Here is an 18453-nt window from a genome sequence, read left to right as displayed (position 1 = left end):
CTTCCTAAATCATCTTGCTATTTAGTGGTGATTCAGAATGATGAATGAATAATAAAAATAGTAAAATATAATGAAGGGAGCACAGTCAACAAATACATCTAATAGGCTTTTAATATTTACAGAATAACATGGGTAAAAATCTTACAGACAGTTACTGTATCTCACAGACTTTCAAAGAGGAATGTGCCCACATACAGTATATCCATCCCAACATCTCAATTCATTGCATGCTGAAATAAATATATGAATACATTGTACAACATGTGTAATAAAAGCCACAAACTAAAATATTTATAAATATAATCTGATTTACAAAAAAGGTACGAAACCACAACTGAATAGCAGGATTACGAATTTGGGAATAGAGAATAACTTGGCATGTCATCTGATGGACAATAATGATACCCAGTGTTTCCATCTTGACAATTACTTAAATATGTTGTAGCCACAACAATCTAATGGATGATATTTCCAAAAGATCATTCGTTTTATAGATTTTTGTTGGCCATATGACTTTAAAAGTATGACAAAAAAAGGCCTTTGTAGGGATATGAGAATGAGATGTATTTGAAAAATACTTTTGGTGAAATTCACAAGAGGTGACTGCTGTACATTGGCAAACAATGAGTAAAGTACAATAATGGAAACCAAAATGCCAAAATGATACTGAAGTTACAGGAAGAGCTAATGAACTCTGGTATCTTACTAAACAGTATGTGTGATGAGAGGTTCTATGCAGCAGGGTGGGGATTTGTGTGTATGTGTACATCATATAAAGCAAGCTTATTTTTGGCAGTCGAGCAGCAGCATGTGTATCTGTCCCTGGATGTTTCAGGTCCTCCGGGGCTCCAGTCTGTGAGAGAGCTGAGACAGTGTCCTCTGGTTGTCGATCACATTCAGCTGTCGCACGTAGCTCCGCACATCTGGATGGTTCTTACTGGGCTGAGATGCATCTGCACCTGAGTGTGGTTGACGAGAGGCAAAACAGAAACCATGTTAATGAAGTTTAAAACTGGGGATCTGGAGGAATACCACATGCCATATGGGGGACAATATTTCGTATACTAGAGTCGTTTACTTTTGTATAATTGATTTCTGAACATCATAATAACTGTTTGTCTGTTGAATATTATTATCAATGGACAAACAATTAGTGTCTCATAACTACTATATTGACTTACTGAATGTCTGGCTTCTGCAGAATCTTACTATCCTCACAGTATTAGCAATCATCCGCTGAAAGACAAACAATGATCATTCCATGAATGGACGTTACCGTGATGAATATCAAACGCAATTGAATCTCAAAATCAATATCCTCATTGAGAGATGCCTTACCATTTTCTCAAAATTTACTAAACTGTCAATGAACGTCTTGTTGCCCTCGTGAGTGAATGTCATGTCTGGAAAGATAATGGCAGTATGTGTAATAGAGAACATTGAGGAAGAACATAGCTAAACGTATATTGTAATACATGAACATGACTGGAATAAACTTCATAGCAATTCATTGTACACCTGATCAAGGTGATGCACAGACTTGCATTTCACAAATCTACAAATTGCATTTCAAACAACAACTATTTTGAAAGTCTTGAAAATCAAGTTTTATCCTCTGTAATGAGGGCTATACAGTATGTAAACAACAAGGTCATGCACATGCAAGCAGAGTTTAATTGGCCAAGCAACTTTACAGACTGCAGAGCCTGTTAAACCACTATGAGAGAGTGAATAAAACAACGTGGAAGGTCACGTAGATGCTAGGAGAGCTCCGTAGGTCCTGACCTTTGATCAGCAGTGGCATGAAGGGAATGATGGGCGGGTCCAGCTTGGCCACAGTGAGCCGGTAGGCCCGATGGTTCCTGGACGGGTCCTGTGGAAACACTCACACTGTTCTGAGATCTGCCACCACTGTGTTAAGTGGACACATCACAGCCACAACCAAGGGTGGTACTGCTCAGTCCATACATTACTCCATGACAAATTAGAATGTTGAGTTTCAATTCAACACAGTGCATTCGGAAAGTATTCGGAGGGGGTCCTATGGACAGTGCCGTCTCTCCGTATACACAGATTACGCGCTGCATGTAAGACCCCCGACCGTTAGGTGGACCTGAGTAAAAAACTTTATTTTACTTTTTTTTTGCACTGGGAAATAAATGTCTTGGTTGTTACTCAGATTCCAAATTCCATTTGAGCAACTCCCCAATTAAGAAAATGTCTGGCTTTTTTCACAAGTAACTGAAGACTTTTCTTTAACATTGCTTTTAATAAGCCTTTATATTGTTATATTGTTATCATTTGTATTTATTTATTTAAATGTCTATATTGTAGGCCTACACCATTTCTTGTTATTCCTATGATGTCTTGTTTTTATTATTGTCATTTGATTATTTATTTTGTATTTTTTCATACACCGGCTGCAGTGGTGGGTGGGGTGGGGGGTGTTGTGGGTGTGGTGAGACGGTCCAAAAAGTTTCTCGCTTAGGGCCCCATCATAGGTTGAGCCGGCACTGACTATGGAGACTGCTGTATCTAAAGGATAGTTGAAGGGTACATGGAACTGAAAATGATGCTAATTCTTACCATTAAGTTTTCAAATTCCCCATAAAACTTCTTGAATTTGCTGGGAAGTTTCTGTAGACAGACATAACAGGTAACGTTGACAGACAATTTACATCTCTATAATGTCTATGATCTGAGGCAGTTGCTATATAGTGGAGTCCTCATACTGATAGACAGGGATACTGACAGATACCCACCTCCCAGGTCTGACTCAGTCTGCTCACAGCGGGATTGCTTATGCCCATGATGATAGCAAAGAAGGAGTTCAGGTTATTATACTCCTTACAGCTGGAATAAGATAAAACATAGTCCAATTACTTCTCATTAGCTGTGATTAGGTGTCACCCGAATAATATGGGAGACACACCCATTCTATGATTTCATCCAAAAACATATACCTAAATTACACATAATTTCAGACATTTATACATTCATGCTAATGCCAGTGTACTTATAGCCTACCACTTAGGGGTTAATTGGAACTGTGTTTACACTGTGTGACTATATACTAACAAACATGTACGAAATACTGAGGCTAATACCTAGTACCTAGTGTGGTCTCCCTGACGACCGATATGCAGTCTAGTTGAGCCTGTATGTGATCGTGTGACAATGCGGTCGGGACAGGGCAGGGGACACTCACTGGGCAGCGACCTTGATGAACTTCTTGAGCAGCTGAACACGTTTGCTGAGCTGAGCACACAGACACACCTCTGTGATCACCCACAGCTGAATCTCATTGAACCTCCTCAGGAACAGGTCCATGTTGGCCGTGGTCTTCTTGAAGTTCTGCCTCCCAAACGTGTGGTAGATCAGCTCATGCTGCAGGTAACAACACGTCAATGAGAAGCTTAAGAGAAATGCTTACTGTATCAATAAAAGGGCTGAGTGGTTGCATTGTAAACAAACTGAGTTTATCATCTATTAATCAAACAGTGTATCACATAATACGGTCTCTATCATCCATTAGCAACTGTATTCATTAGATATGGCTCACTTCATGCACACAGTTAAAGAGCTCCCAGTCATAGACAGTCATCTGGTAGGCTAGGTCTTTAGAACTCATCAGCTCAAAGCTGGCCATGGAGCCTGTGGAAGGCCCTTCCTGTTCTGGCAGGGGTGTCTGAAACATACAGCACAGTATGAGTATACACACACACTGTATGGTTAACGGTAGTCTGCATTATATGTTTATACAATAAACACTCACATAAACAAACACTGAACACACAGGACGTGTAGAACCCTACTGTAGAATAACAGTCCTACAATAACAATAGGTGAAATGCATTAGCAGCCTCAGGCCAAGTCAACATATGTCCTTTGACAATATGCATAATACAGTTACATTGTACATTGTACAGCAACACATAATAGTAACAGCTGCAAGAGGAGAAGAGCTTGGAGGGGGACCTCAGGGAATTAGTTGAATCGGTTTGCAAGCTTGTTATTGTTGGCTAATGTGTTTTGCTGAGGAGTATTTTACACACCAATGAGTCCAGTTGATCTCTGGGGCAGATAAACAGACGTCCATTGATGCTGAGTGTGGAGAAGACTGAAATATCATTGGGCTTCAACACTGCTTTATCTAAGGAAACACAACATGAGAGAATAATGAGAAATTGTAAAGACATGAACACATCCTAACATCCTAAGCATGTTCTAAACACAAGGGTTAGTTTGAGAAGTCCCCTTGTATTTCAGTTTCAAAGCAATGCTCTAAAACAGCTTAGACACACAGCCTTTTACTTCTCCCTAAGCCTGGGAGCAGTTGGAGGACTTTACTGTCTGGGGTTGCCAAAGCATTCAAAGCACTGTTATATAATCAGCAAAGTCAACTCTAAGTCGTTTATAAAATCATCATCATTGAAAGTGATCAAGTCTGAAAATGCTGCATTTTGTTAGTATCAGAACTGGCCACCTTGCATTAGAAATGACAGACAGGGGCATTCATATTTCACCGAAGCCTCTGGAACATTTTCAGATGCCCAATGCAAAACAAAACAGCGTAATCAAATAGATTTATGGGCAATATGATTAGGAGCGAGCTCAGGAACAACAGAGCAGCTGCGGTTGTGTTTTTATTTACTTGTGGCTGGTGAGGGGAAAGAGCAGGTCAAACGCGGGCCAATGAGAGGTGGATTAGTACGCACTGGCACAGACAGTGGAATATCCATACAGCAAGTACCAGCCAATGGCAGCAACAGGCGGGTGTAGAATTTAATGAGTTGGAGCCAGAACAGCAATATTGCGCTGAGCTTTTCCCTGTGCTGCTCTCTTGCGCTCCACGACCCAAACACTAGCACATACCGGCCATTCAAACAGACAGGCCCAGCACCAAAAGCCAATCATTTCCTAGTAAATCTAGGGCTGATTAATGAACATAATTCAGTCGCAGCCCAGCTGTAAATAGACAGATCTGTGTGGAAAGACTCTGTGGTGTCCTTCGTCGTTTGATTAGCGTGTGGCTGTGGCCCTTCTCACCTCCGGCCGAACTGAGGTTGACCAAGAGGAGGTCCTCCGCTGACCCCAGTTTGTCGGCCACGGCGCCGATGACCTCTCTCACTGAGGCGGCCACAGGGACCCGGATGGTGGTGTAGGTGTGGTCGCTGCAGTAGACTTTGAACAGGACTGGAGACAGAGCACAGAGCACAAGGAGGTCCATCAACAGGGAGGAATGGGGAAGAGCATTACAGATGATAAAACACTGTGCACTGGCTGCAAGACTAAACAGCATGGATAAATAGTTCAACATTGCAACAAAAAGATCTTGGAAGATATGCTTTGCAATAGAGCTTTAAATAGACTCAAGTTTATTACTCACATCAGTAGAGCATTAGTGTGATACTTACTCTCATCATTACTCTTGATGGGCTGTCGTTTCTGCAGCTTCTCATCTCCCATGCTGAACTGCCTCAGAAGGACTTTGTGCTGAAACAACACCGAAATGTTCAACAACATGACAACACAAGCTTAATATGACCCCGCATGAATATAAAAATAGCTTCTCTCACCTTTTTTAGAGAGGATTTGGCATCATCAGAGCTAGGAGGGAAAACAAACTGAGATTACATGAAGCTACAGCTGGGAAAACGACAGACGACAGGTGTAGTTATGTTCACACACACACGCGCACGCACGCACGCACGCACGCACACACACACACACTTACTTGTGTTTAACAAGCTTCTCTAACTCTGGAAGTTGTTCCTTCAGTGCAGGAATCACCCTGGCATCCTCTGACACTGCTGAAAAGAACTCCTGAAACACACATCATACTCAAAATGAGGGGAACACATTTTCATTATTAGAATAATCTGAATGTCAACATTCTTGTTACAGTAAACACAAACTGGGTTCCAGTATCCACACTAGCAAACCACATACTGTAGATGAAGCTTTGCATTACCCATGCATTCTTAGTGGCATGCTGTAGTGTGGACATTCAAACACAGTAGCCAGAGTGAGTTTGAGAGGCTGAGACTGACCTCTAGGAAGGCCAGTGACGTCTCCTCCTCCTGTAGATGGTCTGCATGTATAGAGGCCCACTGTAGCACCAGCCGGATCACTCTGCGCTTGTTGTTGAGGGTGTAGTCCAGCCTCTCCTGTTCAGAGCCCTGGGAGGCCTGGGCATGATAGGTGCAGGGACGTTAAGGACATGAACCTCAGATAGAGCCTGACTTCTATTGCATGTCATTACTATGACTGGATCATTCTATTATAATGGTCCAGTCCTCTCTCCCTAATCTCTAATCTGCACAGAGGCCTGTGTGTGTGTGTGTGTGTGTGTGTGTGTGTGTGTGTGTGTGTGTGTGTTTCAGAGCGAGCTGATGGAAGGATATTGGGCCATGAGCACTGGACACAGCTGACTGTTGGGGATGAAGACACAGTGCATTATCACAAAGTCATCCAGAGCTGGGTCTGTGGGAACAGAGAGAGGGGAGAGGGGGGTGGCGAGAGAGAGAGAGAAGGCAGGGGGAGTGAGAGAGAGAGAGGGTGGGGGAGAGAGAGAGAGAGAGAGAGAGAGAGAGAGAGAGAGAGAGAGAGAGAGAGAGAGAGAGAGACACCTGTGATATGAGTGTTAGAGCAGATGGAAGACACACATGTCCCTGGCTGGCCCTCCTCGACTGGGACATAAAAAACAACAGTGCTTGTCCACACAACCAAACCTAATTAGATCAGCTCTGTGATGCAAGGCTAATTATACACATGAACAAACAGGATGCTCTCAGAAGGGACAGAGGAGAGAATCTGAACACGAGAGAGGTGAGCAGATCATAAACAATATATTGATTGTATATTATTACAATGTTTTCCTTGAACAGGAATACATGGTCCACAGCGCTGAGAAATTATATTAGATAAATATAGGGATAGACACAGTACCTGACTCTGTGAAGTGAGAATCCAATCGCATCATTTCCAGGAAGTGCTCAAGGATCTTCTCTGGTGTCCCTGACATCACAGTGTATCTGCAATGGCAGAAGATCAAGCACATGCTTCATTAATCAGAACATGTTTGCTGCCTAGTGCTCAAATCTGTTCAAATAACTACTACTAACACTCCACTATGATATATCATTTGAATAGTTGCCTGTGTGATTGCTCCATTTGATAACAATCAAAACTACAATCACTGAGGTTGTGGCCCTACTGTATGGTAATGGGGGGGGGGGGGCTGGGTAAGGGGTGTGCAAGCCTTACAGTAGAGGGAGGGCACGGCCACTCTACCACGAGAAACACCATGATGCAACCAAGCTTGTTGTGATTGCTTGTTAACAGCATCACAAGGGGGATGTAGAGAGGACGAGGTGTGTTCCAGATACTCCACGGGAAGTAGGGGAGCTTGACACCCTCCCACTCTTCATATGAGGGCTGTAGTTGATTAGAGGGCGACCCTGGCGGAGTGGTTGTGACCCGCGGGGGCCTGCCTTCTACGGGAGCCTGTCCGTCATTACCATTAATGTGTGTCTCTCTATTACTGCAGCCGGGGGTCAGTGACAGCAGCCTCCATTAGGACGGCACTCGCCTGCAGCCTCGCAGACTTGCGGCTACTTCCGCTGGCCCTCTGTCTCTGTAGAGCACAGCTTTTACTTCAGCACAGAGTGTCTCGCCGCAGAATGTTACCCAGACTTTTTACTGCCTTTATGAATCTACATACAAGAGAGTGTATCAAGCACCCCCACAGCCTTATTTAACCACCTTTAATACCTCACAGGAGAGTCTCTCCTTTCTCTCTCTCTCTCACACACACACACACACACACACACACACACACACACACACACTAACGCACACAAATGCACACGCACACACACACACACAAACACACACCTTACAATGCCTTTGTAAGCCCCCCTCCAGGAGGGAGTATCTCACACACCTACAGTTCCCACATCCTCTATAACTTTACCATAACTCTACGTCTACCTCTATTGAAACCTTCTGTACAGAGGCGTAATAACCCAGGACAGGTCGTAGGTGGGACAGAGACAGGGAGCTCAGTACTTGTAGTGGGAGGAGGTGGTGCCGTGGGTGGAGGTCCGACTGCTGCTGGGGCTCTTCTCCAGGACCAGGACATCCTGATCATGCTCCTTCAGACGCACCGTGTTGGCCTCCACGTCCTGAAAACATACAAACACAAACACACACACACACAAACATATACATGCATGCTGATTATTACAATATTGGTTACCTATAGCATTGTTAAACAGCCATGTTTTGTAATCATTAGTAGTCTGTAGTTGTGTGAACTTGTGTATGATTCTGTTCTTTGTTAGATTTGAAATGCATCAAATGAAATAATTACTGAATCTATAAATAATCCCACTAAGCATCCACTGATGATTACATTTTAAATGGTTCTTATCTGGATTACAAACTCTTTTTTTCCCACAAAAAAATCAACTACTAACTAAAAATAGCATAAGCAAATCCTCCTGAATAGTATTATGCACCCAGCGGCCATCCCCAAATAGTTGTGATGACGGTTCTCTGAGGCTAAACTGGCTCTGGGTTGTTCCCATGTCCCATGCAGAGGCTATCGGCCTGACCTCGGGGCCAGGGTACTGTAAACAGGGTGGATTAGTCAGCTTGTTCAACTGACAGGGAGACAGTACAGGTCAGCAGTCTGACTGCCTCCTGCCATGCGGCCCAGCAGCCCAGAGCCAACAGCAGATTTACAGAGGATGAGGAGACCTCAATACAGCCTCATACAGAGAGGGCTGCCTCTGGGGATCACACAGATAACCATCATCCGCTTGGCAATGCACACAATCAAGGACCCTGATGTCACATCAGAGTTCAGGCAGGGAGCATAACATGGAGCAGGCTTTACATTAGAACCGTGGATAAAGAACATAGAACAACAACTAACATGTGTCAGTTTAGCGTTAAGGCATCTATAGCCGCAGGCATCTGTTTCCATAACAACGTCAAGTTGGTCATGTTGAAAGTTATAAGTTATTAAAACAATAGAAAAAGAAGGAAGGGAAGCACTGCTGGGATAGATTGAAGGTGTTCCTTGGTAAAAGGGTTCATTGGTCATCAAAAAAGGAAGGAGGATGAAGCCGCTCTTTATACATTTAAAATGCATTTTGGCATGTTTAATACCTAAAACAAACACAGACGATACAAACTCTGACTCGTTTTGACATGGCCTTCGTCAGGGGGCTTGGCCTTCTTCGCCATGCTGATAACGTGTCAGAGTTTGTATAGTGTTTGTTGTATTAAACTTTAAATACATTTTAAAGAGTGCCTTGGTCCTCCTTCCTTTTTTGGATTATTAAAACAACAACTTTCGTGACATGACAGTCGATGTTCATTCTTTAGGAGCTGCTCACATTTTCAGCTGCAATATTGAACCTCAACCAATAGAGGGAGACTTTTCAATGTGCCTCAAATTGTGTGTGTGTGTGTGTGTGTGTGTGTGTGCATGTGTGCGTGTGTGTGTCTGCGTACGTGTGTGCGTGTGTGTGTGTGGTGTGTGTGTGTGTGTGTGGTGTGTGCGTGTGTGCATGTGTGCGTGTGTGTGTCTGCGTACGTGTGTGTGTGTGGTGTGTGTGTGTGTGTGTGTGTGTGTGTGTGTGTGTGTGTGTGTTTGTGTGTGCACATGAATGTATGCCTGTGTCTGATTGGATTACTATACATGACATAGAATTGGGGGTTGGTATTTTAGGTATTTTTAGTGACGGTATACATATCTACCCCAATTACTCACCCTGAGAATCCTGTTGAAGTCCTCCTTGTCCACTCTCAGGAAGTGACAGTTATCCTCTCGTAGGACAATGGAGGCAGCACGGGGGGCATCGTTGACCAGGGCAAGCTTCCCAAAGTCGTCTCCCTCATGCAGTGTACAAACAACCCCCTGTGTAGAACAGGAGACTTGTCAGAACACCTGGGCCATGACGGGACCAATAAGGGCTCTATATACACACTATATACACTCTATATACACTCTATATACACTCTATATACACACTATATACACTCTATATACACACTATATACACACTATATACACACTATATACACTCTATATACACACTATATACACACTATATACACTCTATATACACTCTATATACACTCTATATACACACTATATACACTCTATATACACACTATATACACTCTATATACACACTATATACACACTATATACACTCTATATACACACTATATACACACTATATACACTCTATATTTCTGATATTATTCATTCACTCTTGGATGTTCTATGATTAACTTGTGTGATTATCTCTATTCAACTGATCAAATGGAAATTCAAATACTTTTTTCAGAAGGAAGGCGGAAAAAGTGTGTCTTTACCTTTCCATAGATGACAACATTGACAGAGCCCTTTAGAATGATGTACCACGATGTCCCTTCTTCCCCTTGGTTAAACACTGGAAGGGAAAGATATGAACATTTTCAATACTGATCTGTACCACAGTAAAATCTCTAGGAATTTACCTCAGTGCAGCGTGTACCAGATGAATTCCGGTCATGGAAGTAGGGTCACTTACACACTGTTCCTGCTTTGGCATGGGATTCAAAGATCAGGACTCCAGCTAATTCCCTTTTAACCTGTGGCAGTGGAGGGAAAACAGACAGCGTTAGTACAGAGGGTGATGTCATTGGCCTGTCCCGAGGACCATTAAGGTAACAGAATCTGCACTCACAGTGGTAGACAAGTGAGATAAGGCCTTGATATGCAGCAGCTCCTCATAAATGATCTCCAAATCATCCGCTATCCTCTGTCCTGGCCTGGGGAAGAGGAAATACAGTATGCACCGATTAACAAGCTATATATTGATTAGAATCGTATTGATTGACTTTGAACAGGGAGGAGGAAGTTGTGAGTAATCTGTATTAGGTTTGGAAGTGCCTAACTTTAATTATTATCCACTTTGGTACTTTGTGAAAGTGAATATATTCTCTAACCCAACATGTTAGACATGCACACATCATGCCAGCAGGTGGCGATGTTTGTGGATCCTTCTTACTGTTTTCTCAGGATCATCCGCATGTGGGCGTCAGGGCCAATCTGGGAGAGGAGGAGGAGGGTATCCTGCAACTCTTCAGCACTCTCTTTCTGCTCCTCCTCACTGGGGAAGGGTGCATCCTCCCGTTCATCATCCAGGAAGCGGTAGAAGAGGTACTTGTCCCGAAAGGTGAGCTCCTGGTCCACTGCAACCCAAACCAATATAGAGGCACATATTGTTATCTTGGGTGTCTCTCTCTCTCTCTGTCTCTCTCTCTCTCTCTCTCTCTCTCTCACACACACACACACACACACACACACACACACACACAATACGAGTGTAATATGAAGACCTCACCATGGTTGAGGACACCCTCCTCCAGTAGCACCTGCCACATGCCCACTGCTTGAGTACGAGAGTGAACACAAGAGCTCTGCTGCATCTGCCAGTCCACCAGCTCTGTCCCTATACAACACTGCCTACAGGAGACACACACTCACATCAGGGCCTGTATTCACACAGTGTCCAAGAGTAAAGAGTAGGAGTGCTGATCTAGGATCAGTTATGCCTTTTTGAACATAATAAATACGATTATATGTAGAGGTTTGAGCCTGATCCTAGATCAGTAACATATTTGAAAGACAAACATGTCACACACACACACACACACACACACACACACACACACACACACACACACACACACACACACACACACATACACACACACACACACACATATACACACACTGATGTCATAATTGAGTGTACTATTGTATGTGTGGTAAAGAGACTCTAACAAACGAACCTGTATGTCTTCAGGTGGTACTTCCTATCTCTGATCATGTGTGGAGTTCTGGAGAGGATGGCATTGCGTAAAACTGTCCCCGCCCGCAGGACCTTCTCAGACGGGACCTGTGAGGACAGAATGGAAGGATGGAGTGGAGGTAGGACCTTAGAACACAGCAGTGTGGAGAAGATATCAATTAGTCATTAGACATTAGTCTCTACTGATGTGACGTCTTTACTACCTGAGAAATGGATTTAGGACGGGGTTTGGCTGGGCTTTCAATGAATGATGTCTGAAAAATAAAAATGACATGAAAATGACTCCATGGATTCCAAAGCAAACCCGTAAAATGAAGGATAGGGATGATGAGAAAACTAGAGGGATGGCATGACAGGTGTGGTTACAGGCTATAGTGAATGGTCACAGTTCACACCCTATGTTTTTCCATGATGATAAAGATTAGGTCCTTGTCTACTGAGGATATACCACAAACCACCTCCACTCACAACACTCTATTACCACAACACTCTATTACATCTGCACTTATTCACTAGACACGGACATATGTTGTCAACAGAAGTAGCTCTGGTGTCACATCTCAACCCTTGAACCTTTAGCACAGACGCCATATTGTACTTTAATACCGAACACATCTGTTATTGTTATGATGTGAGTGTAAAACAATAATGGTAGGTACTGTATTCTTCATGCAGACATCAACAGCTATAGTATTCAAAGGCTGTCATGATTTGCATAACCTCCATTCAATGAGGACTACATCTAGAACAATGATATGTCCTACAGTACAATGCAGCACATCAACAGCAGAGAGCATACACCACGGCAGGCATAATGACTGCTGTTGGAACTCTATGCAACCTCTTTTTGTCAGTCATGTGCAGCCATTTCCCTCACAGCCATGACCAATTACATGCTTAGTCATAACAGGATGATTCATTATCAAACATTTCCTTCTATATGGTAGTAAAACACAATAACAAACAGAGTACATTGACCTAAATTGGATCTCTTAAAGGAGCAAGCTGGGATTACATTTTTCTCAATATAGCTTCTCATGGCGACCATGAGGTGACATAAGAGGGACAGTTGATGTGTTCAATGTGGGGGGCAACGGTGACATTTAAAGTGCATTCTACATGCATCAGTGATCATTTCACTCATCAAAGAATACTGCACATACAACATATATGCGTTGAACATACATTTCTCTGAGGGCTTTAAATTGTCATATTTAATGTATGACCATAGTCCATTTTGTGACTATAGGCTGGATTCAGTCGTTTATATTTCAGAATTACATAACAAGAAACCTTTTGTTACATCCTTTTATTTACTACTGCAGAAAAATGTAGAACATTCAAGCTATGCAAATATTTCCCAACAATTTGCAGAAAATACAAACGCAGGGGGGTAATGCGTTTTTCCAAAAGCCATAAATTATGTTATTGTTCCAGTTATTTTTAGAGAACATGTTTAGGCTGGTCTTTGGGTTAGGATTACTAACCGAAAACATTCGGGAGGAACAAAGCAAAAACAAGAATCAATCAGGAAAGCCCTCCAGAGAAGTGCCATGTTATCTGTCCAGAAGTAAGGAAATGGCAAGAGGGGCACAAGGTGGGACAGGAACTTTTTAGGATGGAAACAAGGTTGCCTTGTTTATATTTAGTCAAACTTTAAACAAACTACACATTCCAGACTTATTTTGAGTTTCTTTTGGAGAGGCGGGGATCTACAGAGGATGCTGTTAGATCCAGCAGGGAGTAAACAAGCATCATTCTACCATCATTCTGTCACTTTCAGATCAGCCATTCACAACAGGGTTACATTTAAATGTTATCTAATTGACAAAACATGACAACTGCCATTGCTACACAGTTAGTCTTTGGGTGATAGTGGACAATGTTTGTCTGGTGAAACTAACAGAACATGATGGTGAGCTATGAGGTGCCGTCTCTGAGTGCAGGAGACTCTACCTTGTTCAGATGTTTGGAGATGGATCCATAGGAGTTGTTGCTTATGTTCTCTTTGTCCGGCATTCCTAGATGACAAAACGGAAAAAAACTCTCAATTAATAATTTCGCATGATCTTAAAAACAAGGCTAAATAATGAATCCTATCCTAACAGACACACAGAATAAAGTCCATCTACTGTAATTGTTCAAGACATATCAGTACTTCTCAAATACTGTATAATGTTATGCCCTGTAACAATAGGTACACTTTCATAACATACTGTATGTTTGTTGATACATAAGATGTTAATGAACATGGTATTTGACTTCAGAAATCTATTATAATCTTATTGAAGAGTAAGATGATTTTAGTAGACAGTCCCAGAGGGGGATTTAAGAAGGGCGTAGTTTACTTGACTCAGAGCAGGAGCTAAGCTTGTGCCCCCGCAGGAAAAACAGAATAATTAGTCATCTCTTCGTCATCTCTTGCTCTTATTCAGTCTTATCTGAAGGGGAAATACCTTTCTATTTTTACACTTGACTCTCAGATTGCTGATATTACTTCAACAGATGTAGTAGGAAGATACAGATTTAATGGGAAAAGATGAGAGGTTAGGGAACATTTTTAGCTAAAGAATAATGCATGAAATCTGTATTTTAGAAGTCTACTAAACTACTACCTACAAGATACAGTGTCCGTTTACAGTAACCTGATGTAAAAATTGAAAAGAAGAATCTGCTACTGCATTTCTCAGTCATGTATCAAATAGAGACACAGACTGCAGCTTGAAAACATGGTGTATACATTCTGTTGCCACAGAAAGGTAGTACTCACTTTCACTGCTGGGTCCGCTGTCCATAACACCATAGGGTGGGGCTAGCAGCCCAGTCATGCATTGACGGTACTTCTACAGAAACACAGAGTGCATTACATTTACTGTTATTCATCATAATATTGACTTCATAGGACATTATGGAACAAGCTACTGTACACAGGAGCAATCACAAGCACAGCGCTTCAGGGTTTGTTGTAGCAGAGTACTGTATGTCAAGATAATGCCACAATTCATTTTCAAATACGTTCACTTGTTTGTACATGTCATAATGCATGAAGTCATTAAGATTGAAAAATCCTCTAGTAAAAATCCTCTTTTACATGTCAAAATGATTTAAACTTTGCAAACTCGTCACACGTTATTGCCACTAATCCCCCCCCCCCCCCCGACCCCCAACCCCCACCCCCACTCCACCCACTACCCTTTATTGTAGTAGTATTAAAGTAGGTCTCGTGTGTGCCTTAGTTTCCCTCTGCATGTTAATCAACATGTCCATTGAGGGTTATGTAAATCCACAGCTGAGTCGCACAGCTGGCAGTTATGATGGACATTCAGCAGCTTTACAACCAACCGCTGCCTCGTTTAAATCAACAGCTCCGCAGTCTACCCAGCTTTTCAAAAGACAGGATCAAAACACACCTTTCAATTATCTTATTTGAAGCTATTGCTCTGGCCTGTAGTGTGCATGTTCAGGACAACAGGCTTGAGGCTGGACATACAGCATATCCACATACAGTATGTTCATGTGGGGGTATTTAGAAAATATTGCCACGTGCATTCTTTAAAACACACTATTAGGTCATTTGAACTATCTGTGCCTGCCTCTTGTGCCATGTTTGACTCTTAGCGGCGTTACTAGAGGTCAGGATGACCAGATTAAGTCAAGGAGTAGTGAACTGTGAACTGATCAAATCCCCTCAATCTGCAGTCTTTAAAGATGAAAAGGAATTACAGCAGATTACACCAAGAATCAACAAGAATCAACAAGACATACATGCACACGCACACTCACGTCAAAATATCACCTGAAATATTATAATACCACACCACTGGTGTAAGCTGAAGCAAAGAATATTTTTTTAACTAACACGTGCCTTGATTGACTGGGGAGTACAGTAAGATTGATGAGAGGGATGCATCCAAACTTCTGAAAATAAGTCTGGTAATCTTGTGTGTCAAAAAGTGTGATCTCCTCCCTATAATTGAACACTAGCATGCACAGCTGGATTACAGAGGTTTTATAGGACATTATATGTATGCTCCATGGACTCCTATTTGACCATAATGTGAGCATTAGTGTAGGCCTACTGTACCTGTATATGTACAGGAGCTGTAGAAACATCCTCAGCAGAATCAGAGCATGACAAAAGGCCTGTAAGTGGCTTAAAGCTGTGCCCATAGGCATTATTGTTATGTAACATGACATTATACCCCATGTAAATGTAAATGCCATGTCTTGACTTACGAGACTATGGCATATAGGGGTCAAAGGAACATAGCCTATCATCTCAATAAACCAAACAAATGCATTAAACCTTGCGCACTGTAATTCTACAGGACATGGAGAGCTTCCACAGCAAGAGCAGAATAGAGCTCTGCATCTCTGACAGAAAAAAACAACCAGGGGTTCTCTGCAGCTTTCAGTTAACCCTATACAGGCTTGCACAGTACATTACTAGTTCTTACTAGTACACAGAATTAAGGAAAGGGGTCACAATATGAACCAAATTGACTGAAAAGGTACATGATAAAACACTAAACAAAAACATTATTATCAATCACATTCCATCTCCTGGAATTGATTACCGATCGATCAATATGATTATTATATGGTAAAGGGCTTCCAATAACAGTTCAATGGATGCAACAATAACACAATGGTCTGGGAAGCTAAATTAAGGGTGGGACTCAGTAAAGGCTTTAGCAACATGTCAATGCTGCCCTCTCTTTCATCTTTTCTGGTCAGTACAGACCCAATGAGAGCAGAAACTTACAGAGTAATTTGTTACCAGATGGCAGTTCGCTCTCAGAGGTCGAGTTCTAAATTCAATTCTGCCCACTGAAGTCAGCTAATCACTTTAAGATGCCCTCAGAGGCAAACAGCTTTTCCTCTCAATTAGGAAGCCTTTTGAAAACATCTCAATGACCTGTTTTTTTTAAAGCATTTCTCGTAATCTAGTCCAAAAACACTAATTGACTTGGTGCTCTCTGAGAGATAGCAAAATACTTAGGGAAAACATTGTGGAATAAATAAGGAGACTTACATTGATTAAAATGTTGCAGATCAGCATGAATTCAATGAGTCTTTGAAGAAGACCTTAATCATCACGTTTGTCTAATAACAGCATGCTTCTTCATTCAATTATTCCATGTCAATGAATTTACTGTAGTGTCTTCAGGATCAGCTAACCATGTCGTCTGTCTTTATTTGTTGACAATTAGAGGGCTTGGGTTTGTGAGGAGCACTTAAACTAAGCAGCAAATGAGCATTCAGTGCTCTGGAGACGCCTCCCAACACTTAAATGACCCTACAGAGCCAATAAGTCGTCTCCCCTGAGGGACATGCTGGGAGAGAGAGGGAGAGACGTTGTTTTAGATTGGGATTAGGACTGTTAGCAGGTTTGTCAAAGCACTCTGTTTTCACAAAGCTGGTGTACTGTACAACAGTCTCTCTCCCCCTGAGACCCACTCTGAACATGCCTCTGTAAGAAGCCCCTAAAGGGGATAATGCTTCCATGACAAATGGAATCATTGAAAGATATGTTTGTACATAATATGTGAAAACATTGGGTTGAAAAATATATTAATCAGATGACTCCATGTCTCAATGGGTCTATTTTACAGTAATACTGTACCAGTTGTGGGCCAACTGAAAATAGTCTCTTCACCACATACAGTTGACTCTCATTTATCTCCCTATTTTATTTTCACTCTAACCCCATCCCTCTCAGTTGGCTGAGGTTCCATTAGCAGAAATCCAACTCTGTAATTATAAAGAGCACTTCACAACAGTAAAATCTATCAGAAATATCTCACAAATTAGCCTCCATTATTTCAAGTCTCGAGAGATTCCTTTTAGAGTATTAATTCATTTCACATACACACTAGAGTGATCAGGGTTGGAAAAATACAATCATCATCTTTTGCTATCTAAAAGGATCAGAAAGGGTAGGGCCATGAGCACACTGTTTAAGAAAACAATACTGTTATCATAGTGGAATGGTCATGCACCCTTCAAAATGACTTGCTACTGTAGTTTACTGCAAATCTCACTGAAAGTCACACCATACACAAACAGGATATTCATTTTTTTCATAGGTGCCAACACACAAGAAAGCAACCGTCTTCCGTTGTGTGTGCATGTTGAGATGTGATGCAGCAGGACATAACAGGTCAACAGTGTTACAGTGATGGCCTGGCACACCTGCTAACCGCAACATCAGAGGATGAGTCCCCCTGTCAGATCACCTAGCTAACCCTATCACAGGGGGCGAGGAGGCTGCCCCCATGCTGCAATGACTACATCAGATTGTGTTACCAATAGAGGTTGGTCAGAAGTCAGGATGCAGGACTACTGTCACATCCAAAATGGGCTGTATTTTTTAAGTAATCAGCCTGAATGACTGCCTTATTTTAAGACGTAAGCGTGTTAAAACGCTTTTCTGTGGATACCCTTTATTCAGTCAAGGGAACACAGATGCAGCGGTCACCGATGCCTAACTTATTGCATCCTCACCCACAGAAAAGCAGGGCCAATAGGATTGGACACCATTTAACATAAACATATTCCATATTCCCTT

The 18453-nt window shown here is 42.1% G+C and overlaps 1 protein-coding gene across 1 annotated transcript in view; it reads right to left on the bottom strand.

Annotated features, from left to right (window-relative positions):
• Positions 1-99: 99 nt before the first annotated feature.
• rapgef4a (Rap guanine nucleotide exchange factor 4a) overlaps positions 100-18453 on the bottom strand; it is a gene marked incomplete at its 5' end in the record, with an annotated part of 30214 nt that continues 11860 nt past the window's right edge. The window contains 26 exons of the mRNA XM_083682518.1: positions 100-959; positions 1182-1236; positions 1339-1403; positions 1786-1873; positions 2587-2637; positions 2763-2853; positions 3209-3387; positions 3563-3688; positions 4056-4153; positions 5050-5196; positions 5418-5496; positions 5580-5610; positions 5738-5826; positions 6054-6204; positions 6408-6486; positions 6952-7037; positions 8074-8189; positions 9788-9934; positions 10399-10475; positions 10596-10656; positions 10752-10836; positions 11076-11259; positions 11412-11533; positions 11863-11969; positions 13884-13903; positions 14653-14725. Coding sequence (XP_083538644.1) covers positions 832-959; positions 1182-1236; positions 1339-1403; positions 1786-1873; positions 2587-2637; positions 2763-2853; positions 3209-3387; positions 3563-3688; positions 4056-4153; positions 5050-5196; positions 5418-5496; positions 5580-5610; positions 5738-5826; positions 6054-6204; positions 6408-6486; positions 6952-7037; positions 8074-8189; positions 9788-9934; positions 10399-10475; positions 10596-10656; positions 10752-10836; positions 11076-11259; positions 11412-11533; positions 11863-11969; positions 13884-13903; positions 14653-14725 — 2535 coding nt within the window. The 3' untranslated portion in view covers positions 100-831. The remainder of the gene's footprint in view (positions 960-1181; positions 1237-1338; positions 1404-1785; positions 1874-2586; positions 2638-2762; positions 2854-3208; positions 3388-3562; positions 3689-4055; positions 4154-5049; positions 5197-5417; positions 5497-5579; positions 5611-5737; positions 5827-6053; positions 6205-6407; positions 6487-6951; positions 7038-8073; positions 8190-9787; positions 9935-10398; positions 10476-10595; positions 10657-10751; positions 10837-11075; positions 11260-11411; positions 11534-11862; positions 11970-13883; positions 13904-14652; positions 14726-18453) is intronic.

The sequence above is a fragment of the Argentina silus genome, assembly GCF_951799395.1.
Source record: "Argentina silus genome assembly, chromosome: 12".
In the NCBI taxonomy this organism is placed as follows: Eukaryota; Metazoa; Chordata; class Actinopteri; order Argentiniformes; family Argentinidae; genus Argentina; species Argentina silus.
The sequence above is the reverse complement of the archived record's forward strand: the minus strand, read 5'-3'. Positions and strand labels throughout refer to the sequence as shown.